The sequence below is a fragment of the Hypomesus nipponensis genome, chromosome 15 (genome assembly GCF_054491055.1).
Source record: "Hypomesus nipponensis isolate SF chromosome 15, ASM5449105v1, whole genome shotgun sequence".
NCBI lineage: Eukaryota > Metazoa > Chordata > Actinopteri > Osmeriformes > Osmeridae > Hypomesus > Hypomesus nipponensis.
The window spans coordinates 18,335,830-18,345,842 of NC_140375.1; the positions used below are offsets into that span (position 1 = coordinate 18,335,830).

General features: G+C 49.9%; 1 protein-coding gene across 1 annotated transcript in view; it reads right to left on the bottom strand.

Annotated features, from left to right (window-relative positions):
- Positions 1 to 6,676, bottom strand: part of ece2b (endothelin converting enzyme 2b) — a 33,153-nt gene extending 26,477 nt beyond the window's left edge. The window contains exons 1-2 of the mRNA XM_084674283.1: positions 6,602 to 6,676; positions 6,361 to 6,496 (exon numbers count right to left, since the gene is read on the bottom strand). Of these exons, the coding sequence (XP_084530409.1) occupies positions 6,361 to 6,393 (33 nt within the window). The 5' untranslated portion in view covers positions 6,394 to 6,496; positions 6,602 to 6,676. The remainder of the gene's footprint in view (positions 1 to 6,360; positions 6,497 to 6,601) is intronic.
- Positions 6,677 to 10,013: the final 3,337 nt, after the last annotated feature.

Below are 10,013 nucleotides of genomic sequence, written 5' to 3' on the forward strand. Positions count from 1 at the left end.
TCCCTCCCTCCTGACCTCTCCCCTCCCTCCCTCCCTCCCTCCCTCCCTCCCTCCCTCCCTCCCTCCCTCCCTCCCTCCCTCCCTCCCTCCCTCCCTCCTCACTGACCTCTCTCCTCCCTCCCTCCCTCCCTCCCTCCCTCCCTCCCTCCCTCCCTCCCTCCCTCCCTCCCTCCCTCCCTCCCTCCCTCCCTCCCTGACCTCTCTCCTCCCTCCCTCTACCTCTCTCCTCCCTCCCTCCCTCCCTCCCTCCCTCCCTCCCTCCCTCCCTCCCTGACCTCTCTCCTCCCTCCCTGACCTCTCCCCTCCCTCCCTCCCTCCCTCCCTCCCTCCCTCCCTCCCTCCCTCCCTCCCTCCCTCCCTCCCTCCCTGACCTCTCCCCTCCCTCCCTCCCTCCCTCCCTCCCTCCCTCCCTCCCTCCCTCCCTCCCTCCCTCCCTCCCTCCCCCTCCCTCCCTCCCTCCCTCCCTGTACCTCTCTCCCTCCCTCCCTCCCTCCCTCCCTCCCTCCCTCCCTCCCCTCCCTCCCTGACCTCTCTCCCTCCCTCCCCTCCCTCCCTCCCTCCCTCCCTCCCTCCCTCCCTCCCTCCCTCCCTCCCCTCCCTCCCTGACCTCTCTCCTCCCTCACTGACCTCTCTCCTCCCCTCCCTCCCTCCCTCCCTCCCTCCCTCCCTCCCTCCCTCCCTCCCTCCCTCCCTCCCTCCCTGACCTCTCTCCTCCCTCCCTGACCTCTCTCCTCCCTCTCTCCTCCCTCTCTCCCTCTCTCCTCCCTCCCCTCCCCTCCCTCCCTCCCTCCCTCCCTCCCTCCCTCCCTCCCTCTCTCCTCCCTCCCTCCCTGATCTCTCTCTCCCCTCTCTGAACACGAGCTGGAGCGTGTGGGAGCAGCAGAGGCAAAACAACTCTTGTTTTATCACTGTCACGCACACACACGCACAAGGTGTGTTGTCACTAGCAACTGGGTCCCACCCTGCTGCTTTTAGAGGCAACAAGCAACGTGTTTAACACTACAGATGTGCTGTGAGGAGAGGGAGGGAAGGAAGGAAGGAGGGATGGGAGGGATGGGAGGGAGGGAGGGAGGGAGGGAGGGAGGGAGGGAGGGAGGGAGGGAGGGAGGGAGGGAGGGAGGGAGGGAGGGAGGGAGGGAGGGAGGGAGGGAGGGAGGGAGGGAGGGAAGGAGGGAGGGAGGGAGGGAGGGAGGGTATATTTGATATATTCATCAACTACTCATCAATTATCTTTTTTTCATCCACCTTTCGAAATGTTGATGATGTTTCTTATAGTGGAGTCCTCATCAAGTACTCATCAATGATTTGTCAGATTTGTCAAAGTTTTTTTTTCAAAACTTTTTTTCAAAACTTTTTTGCAAAATCTTTTCTTCAACCTTTTGTATTTTTTCAACTTGTCGAAACTTTTTTCTAACCTTTTAAAAAAGAATGTTTTTAACCTTTTTTCAGAAACTTTTTGTTAGAAACTTTTTCAAAAATATTTTTGGAGAGGGAGAGGCTAGTTTGCTTAAGTGGGGGATGGGAAGAAAAAGGATTGGGAAACAGCTGTATGGAGTCAGACGAGGAGGCTGGGTTAGACCAATGCATTCTAGCATGCTGGAGGGAGAAGGGCCAATGTTGACAGGATCCAGTCATAAATGGGTTCCTCGTTGTGGCTCATAGAGGGTGAGAGAAGAGGAGGGGAGTGTGGGGTGAGAACGGGGGAGAGAGAGATGTTGGCTTTTCTTTGGCAAGGCTGCTTTTGTCTGCATTATCGTGAGAGAGGGACAGAAAGCCCCAAAAGAAAAGATGACAGAGAGAGAGAGAGAGAGAGAGAGAGAGAGAGAGAGAGAGAGAGAGAGAGAGAGAGAGAGAGAGAGAGAGAGAGAGAGAGAGAGAGAGAGAGAGAGAGAGAGAGAGAGAGAGAGAGAGAGAGAGAGAGTGGGGGCAAGATGACAAGAGACACACACCAGGGGTGGCAGCTTCAGTCCATTCACTCTAAATGTCACTTCAACAGCCGCTCGCTCATTCACTGACAGCAAGTGTGCACTGACACACATTCCCACACAGGGGGCGCTCTCTCTCTCCCTCCATGGGCAGGACAGAGGTCAGTACTGTTGTTGTTAGGGGAAGACAACAAAAGGGACATTCTCTTCCCTGCCACTGACAACAAAATATGTCCTAATTCAGTTAGCCACTTCAGCGCACATCTGACCGTCTCTCTCCCCGCACTGTGAATGAACATGCGCCATAAACAACTCTGTCTGCTTATGTAAATCTTACATAAGCACTACTAGACTGGTACTGCTGCCTAAACCCTCTGATTATCTTGTTTTAATGGAGGAGGATCTGTAAAAAGAATAACATGCATATGGATCTGCCTCCCTACCTCTGCATGCGTGTCTCTCTCTCTGTTTCTCTCTCTCTCTTTGTGTGTGTCTCTCTTTCTGTGTCTCTCTCTGTGTGTCTCTCTCTCTGTGTGTCTCTCTGTGTCTCTCTCTCTCTCTGTGTCTCTCTCTGTTTCACACACACACAGGAACCCAGCATGTGCACACTGACAAATAAAACCCTTTTCTCAGTATCTGTCCTCACTCTAAACAGACATCTGTTTATGTGTGCGAAATTTCAAAACACACACACACAGTGTGCCCTCTTGCCTCTCTTCTCATCCTGCCTCATGCGTCATCAATTAAAGAGAACAGCAGAATGAAGAAGAGGTAGGGGAGAGACAAAGAAAGAGACAGAGAGACAAAGACAGAGAGACAGAGAGAGGGAGAGACAGAGAGACAAAGACAGAAAGAGAGACAGAGACACAGAGATAGAGAGACAAAGACAGAGAGATAGAGAGACAGAGAGAGAGAGGAGTGAGAGAGAGAGAGAGAGAGAGAGAGAGAGAGAGAGAGAGAGAGAGAGACAGACAGAGAGAGACAGAAAGAGAGAGAGAGAGAGAGAGAGAGAGAGAGAGAGAGAGAGAGAGAGAGAGAGAGAGAGAGAGAGAAAGAGAGAGAGAGAGAGAGGGGGGGGAGAGGGAAGGAGAGAGAGAACAAGAGAAAAGAATGACAGAGGTGTAAAGCACAGTTCCAGGGGCCAGGAGGAGGAATGGAGGGGAAGTGTAATGTGTGGGAGGATGTAAATAAAAACCATCGAAGGAAGAGTGTCTCTGCATCCCTGGGACAGGCTTCATAACTGACAGAGCCCTACAAAGTCAACCCAACACCAGACCGTTAGAAAAGAAGCCATCTATTCAGCCAACGTCTGGTCAGAAACAGAACAGCATCGTACGAGCGGAAAGCTTTTAAGAGAACCCAGCTGGACCTCACATCCAGCCCTCCTCCAGCCCTCCAGCAACCATCCTCCAGCCCTCCAGTCCTCCTCCAGCCCTCCTCCAGCCCTCCTCCAGCCCTCCAGCCACCCTCCATCCCTCCAGCCCTCCAGCCCTCCTTCAACCCTCCAACCCTGCTAGCCGAGGGGAACGGGAGTTGACCTGCCCGTGGAGGGGCAGGGAAGCAGCGGAGGCAGGGCAGACAGAGGCAGGGTCTGTGCTGCGACAGGAAGGGCCTCACCGCCCTGAGGCAGGATACACTGACGGTCCCCGGGCCAGCCAGGGCAGAGGTCAGCCTGGGTCCCACAGAGGGCTGCTCCCCCCCTCGCCTTCTGCAGCCACCACGCCCCCTCTACCCCCCTACACTACCACCTCTACCCCCCTACACTACCACCTCTCCCCCCTACACCACCACCTCTCCCCCCCTACACTACCACCTCTCCCCCCTACACCACCACCTCTACCCCCCTACACTACCACCTCTCCCCCCTACACCACCACCTCTCCCCCCCTACACTACCACCTCTCCCCCCTACACCACCACCTCTACCCTCCTACACTACCACCTCTACCCCCCTACACTACCACCTCTACCCTCCTACACTACCACCTCTACCCTCCTACACTACCACCTCTACCCCCCTACACTACCACCTCTACCCTCCTACACTACCACCTCTACCCCCTACACCACCACCTCTCTCCTCCTACACTACCACCTCTACCCCCTTACACTACCACCTCTACCCCCTACACTACCACCTCTACCCCCCTACACTACCACCTCTACCCTCCTACACTACCACATCTCCCCCCTACACCACCACCTCTCTCCTCCTACACTACCACCTCTACCCCCTTACACTACCACCTCTACCCCCCTACACTACCACCTCTACCCCCCTACACTACCACCTCTACCCTCCTACACCACCACCTCTCTCCTCCTACACTACCACCTCTACCCCCTACACTACCACCTCTACCCCCCTACACTACCACCTCTACCCTCCTACACCACCACCTCTCTCCTCCTACACTACCACCTCTACCCCCTACACTACCACCTCTACCCCCTTACACTACCACCTCTACCCCCTACACTACCACCTCTACCCCCTACACTACCACCTCTACCCCCCTACACTACCACCTCTACCCTCCTACACTACCACCTCTCCCCCCCCTACACCACCACCTCTACCCCCCTACACTACCACCTCTACCCCCCTACACTACCACCTCTACCCCCCTACACTACCACCTCTACCCTCCTACACTACCACCTCTCCCCCCCCTACACCACCACCTCTACCCCCCTACACTACCACCTCTACCCCCCTACACTACCACCTCTACCCCCCTACACTACCACCTCTACCCCCCTACACTACCACCTCTACCCCCCTACACTACCACCTCTACCCCCTACACTACCACCTCTACCCCCTACACTACCACCTCTACCCCCCTACACTACCACCTCTACCCCCCTACACTACCACCTCTACCCCCTACACTACCACCTCTACCCCCTACACTACCACCTCTACCCCCCTACACTACCACCTCTACCCCCCTACACTACCACCTCTACCCCCCTACACTACCACCTCTACCCCCTACACTACCACCTCTACCCCCTACACCACCACCTCTACCCCCCTACACCACCACCTCTCCCCCCCCTACACTACCACCTCTACCCCCCTACACTACCACCTCTACCCCCCTACACTACCACCTCTACCCCCTACACTACCACCTCTACCCCCCTACACTACCACCATCATCAAGAGAGTGTGACATTCCCCTCAGAGTGGTTTGCAGCCACACCCCCCTGGCATCCTAAGGACATGCGGTTCTACTGGTGTCTGTCTTACAGTCGCTGTTATTAATGATGATGACCATTAGCCAGATATGCAGCAATGCTTCAGGGATAACAACGGACTAATGGACATTAGCATACTGGACGATGAAAGCCAAGCTGCTTCACCATCTATTCTGGTCCTTTTAAGGGCATGCTTACATACAGCTGACTAGCAAGCCTAAACCCTTTTTTTTACATGACGATCTCTACTACAAGCAATCTATGTTTAATTTAGCCCACGCCTATGAGGAAATGGCAACGTTGTTCAACAACAGGTCGAGCTTGTTCAACAAGAGTCCAAAATACACAACTGCTGGCATTTATTATATGACGCGTCCCTGTACAGTTGGTGTAATGTCAAATTGTTTGACTTAGTCAGATTTTCCTACCATAGCGTAAAACTATAGGACTAACCGTAACCATAGCCTTCAGGTGCTCATGCGCAGAAAAACCGGCAATGACAATTCATTAGGACAAATCGTTAGAACATCGGCTGTATGGTTGTCAAGGAAACCGTGCTCTACAGTCCGTGGCCTTACGCTGGTCGACAAGGACCACCGTCATGAGAAACGGTTCCAGATTTGCTTGCTTTGACACACCCAGTTGCACAACAATAGAGACAAGACCTGTAAGAGGACCCTTGCTCGAGACATAAGTAGCCTACCCTACGGTTACATCATATGACTTCACATGGGGATAGAAATACACAAACCGGAAACGGAGCGATCGGCTAGATCAGACGAGGTCTAAATTCTCCAGCAACAGGACATTGGGTTACATCTGATGAACTATTCTGTGAAGTGTGTAATGAACCCTCACACTAAGAACGACAAACTCGTTTTTCAACCTGGAAATCAAGGTGACACATTTTAAGATTCAAACTCTGCCTAAATGGCAAATCCTAAATGTCTTGCTTAGAGTCCTGAATTGATTGACATCATAATGAGAAGAGCTGCGTGATGGAGAATTAACAACATAGATGTTCACAACCTGTGCTTGTCGTGAGATAAGCCGATATTAAACGCGAGGAAGAGAATAATTCTGCTAAATGATCACAAGGCAGATGTTGGACGCTGCTAAAAAAAATAATAATCCAATGTGGCACAATGCTCTGCGTTTTCTATGTAATGCAAATATGAGTAGATTTAGAATCGGGGAATTAGGATACGCTATTCCATCAGATACCTACGTTGTTCCGCAGGTCTTGCAGAGCTACGCTCATTGTGCAGACGCCAGCAACATCGACGGCTGGGCGAGCGCGTGAAACGACACTCTACCTCTGTTGACGATTCCAATGGCCGGTCCGCGAGGCCATCCCTCAGATCCTACGAAAAACACACCAAAACGTAAAACACGGAACCTCCAAGCACATGTCAATAACGCTGTCTGAACAGAGGTCTCAGCGGAGCCCGCGTGAGACACGGGTTTACCTGGTTACTGAGCTGAAATTGATTTGAGAGCAGAATATGTCCATCGTTCGTCGGGAGAAAAAAGCCCTCTATTTGTCTGCTGCAACCCAGAGATGGACAAGGAAGATAGCAATCACACTGCAAACTATACCCCGCCCTCTCTCATCTCACCAAGAAGAAAAAAAAAAAAAAAAACGATCTCTGTCCTCTCCTTGTGTTGAGTAAAACTACAAATGTTGTACGGCAGTGATTTCATGTAAAGCGGAGAGAAGCAAAAAAGGTCTTAGCATTTGCGTTACATTTAGAATGACCTTGTCTGGACTGGAACTCCTCATATATTTTATATGAGGGGGAAAAGTAATCATTGCTCTCTTTTGTGAATATAAGTGTACTTAGGTGCTTATTTTAGTAACCTTATCCATTGCTCTCTTTCTCTGTGTGTGCGCGCGTGTGTGCGCGCGTGCATGGGCGCGTGTGTGCGGGTGAGTGTGTGGGTGTCACAGTTCAAGGCACTGTTCGCTTAAATCCAGCATCAATCAAATTCTGCAAATGGCTGTCCTGTAATTGAAGAGTGCTGTTCTGGCCAAGTACCAATGTGACGATGTATTGTCTGGATGGGGGCCGTTAAACCGGAATAGCTGAAAAAACAGCATTAACTTTCAGAGCATGAAAGTCGCTGTAGTTACAGATGACTTATGTTGTTAGTTGGTAAAACTGTGTGTTTGAGTGCGTACGTGACATAAGTGTTCACATATTAGCCTATTATTACGGCTAAACAGACACAGAGAGACAGGCCTACACTGATAAATCCATGGGTTTCTTCCTACAATATTGCTAAAGGGTCGGGTCCCGAGGTTGTGTGCTCAAGGTTAGTCTTGTATTCACATTAACATTAATAAAAAGAAAGAAAACGATCTTGTTTCCTCCCAAAGCGGGTGTGTCTCTGTTAGAGAGATATGGAGATAGGGGGGAGGGAGAGACACAGAGACAGAGATGGACGGGCGAATAACTGCACCAGTTTGGTTTATGATAGAAAAACCATAGAACCATCCAGCTCCTGTTTAATTTCTGGTGACAATATGTTTAATTTCAAATGTATTCACGTCCACAGCAAGGCCTACATTGTAGGCCTACACTCAAATACTAAGCTATTATTATAAAATGACATGTAGCCTAGGCCTACAGTAATAGTGAATACAAATGTTAAGATGTCTGAGGAGTCAAATGGCTGAGCGGTTAGGGAATCGGGCTACCCATCAGAAGGTTGCCGGTTCGATTCCCAGCCGTGAAAAATGACGTTGTGTCCTTGGGCAAGGCACTTCACCCTACTTGCCTCGGGGGAATGTCCCTGTACTTACTGTAAGTCGCTCTGGATAAGCTCTGGAATGTAGCCTAGTAAATGCTAAGATGTAGCTAGGCGAAAGTAATGCATGTGTTTGTGATCTCGTTTCCTGTTATAGCTGAAGGCCAAATACGTTGATTTCGGGCTTGCACAAGGTTCACAGAGACCCTTCAAAGATTATTCACCTAAAAATTGACAACGCAGCCTTATTACCCGAAAACCTCTTTCAAATGGCGTCCTTGAGACCCGCTTAGAATGCATACCATAATAGGCCTGTTTTTTATTTAAATGTGCATCATTAAAGCCGTGTTTACCCTTGAGTAAATGATTAAAACTGGTTTTAGCGTCTTGACTTTCAGACTTCCCAACTGTATTTGCTGACAGTTTTTAATATCTCAAATGGTTTGTGGATAATTTTTTCTACCGGTGAGCATAACACCGCTACATTTTTGACCCTTTCAACGGTTCCTACTCTAGCTGGGCATCCAGTCTACCGAGTTTGTCATATCTGATTTATGTTACATCTCCGGTAAATTAGCTTCTAAACAAACCCACGGATTAAGGCTGCCCATCCATCAATAACAAGCTCCTTCCCACCAGGCTTAATAGCATCACCATGGAGATACGATAAGGCGTTGTCATAGTATTACCATAGCAACAGTATCCAGGCGTCAAGGGCGTTTTCAGAGCGCGCCCGCGATTCTGGCATCTCGTTAAACGTTTTCATCCATGGTTCGCTGTTATGAAATAGGCTACTTGTAGCGGGATGTAGAATCAGTCCAGACTGATTCTGAAGAAAGCATAGGCTACGGAACAAATGTTCATTAATCAGATAACACCGTAGTCCGTGTTCATGGATGTGCTTTGTTTTATTGTTCTGGTGATATGCGTCGTGTTCTCAATTTCTTCATTTCGTTTTGAAGATTACATAATATTCAGCGAGTCACAGACACAACACTAATATTCTCATCATGCCCACGTGCCTGATGTAATTGAAAAGCCTTCTGCCCACTGAATTCTCGAGGGTGACAACGTCTTACCTGGGTGCTCGCCAGTGTTTTTTCCCTACAAATTTCAGTCCTGTCAATTATTCAGCCTCCACCGGCTTGGTGTGATCTATTATTAAACACGACCAGGACTTGGGAGCAAGTTCTGCTGTGGACTTCTTACTAATAGGTGGCGTTCTTGTGTGATGATGAATCATGTTAGGCTGCGTGACAGCGTATTATAAACTGCTCATTCTATGACCTGTGCCCATACCAGCATCTCTATGTATGCAAACGAGAGTTGGGACAATCACACATTAATCATACATTAACTTTCGCCGATTTATAACTCGCGGACTCCGAAGAGGCGGGGCCACATCTGACCTTGTAGGATTGGATGTCAGTGAGTCAGCTGACCAGTCTGACCCCTGTAGAGGTGAAGGACAATCGTAGTCTTCTCTGTTTCAGTCCACAGAAAATGAGTCTTGAGTTGTCGTTCTGAAACCAGCATGATCTCTTTCAATATAAATAAGCACACCCTGACTACAGAAGGGAGTAGCAGTAGAAGACCTAGTGGAAGACAAGCAAATTATAAATCATAGATCTGGTTGAAATCCTCTTCACCGGTGATGTAATGGCATTGAGAGCGTTGGGTATACGGCGCCACCTGCCGGTGAAGATTACAAACTGCGCCTCACATCCCTCGCGGCTCGTTCTCTTTCCCTCCAACAAATTACTTCAACCTATTTTACAATTAGCCATCAATAAAGCAAGCGTTAATCTTAAAAACGGCTTATCATATATGTGCTACACATGTGTAACATTTAGAAAGTAAAACGAAAAAACATTGCCAACCATTTAAGGATAGGTGACTGTCAATAACAGTTCCTTATTTACATCCACTCCGGGATTCTAACCACTGTCCTCGGATTCAGCACGTAGCGACTGAAACTAGCGTCTCTGCCAACTGCTACCGAAAAGCTAAAAACATCACAAAGATCAAGTTAAACCAGTTCAACTTGGTTACTCGGGAACCCCATCAGGACCAGACTGAAAAGGAAATCCGTGAAGTCTTAATTGTGTTGGTCAAGTGGTGTGTATTATC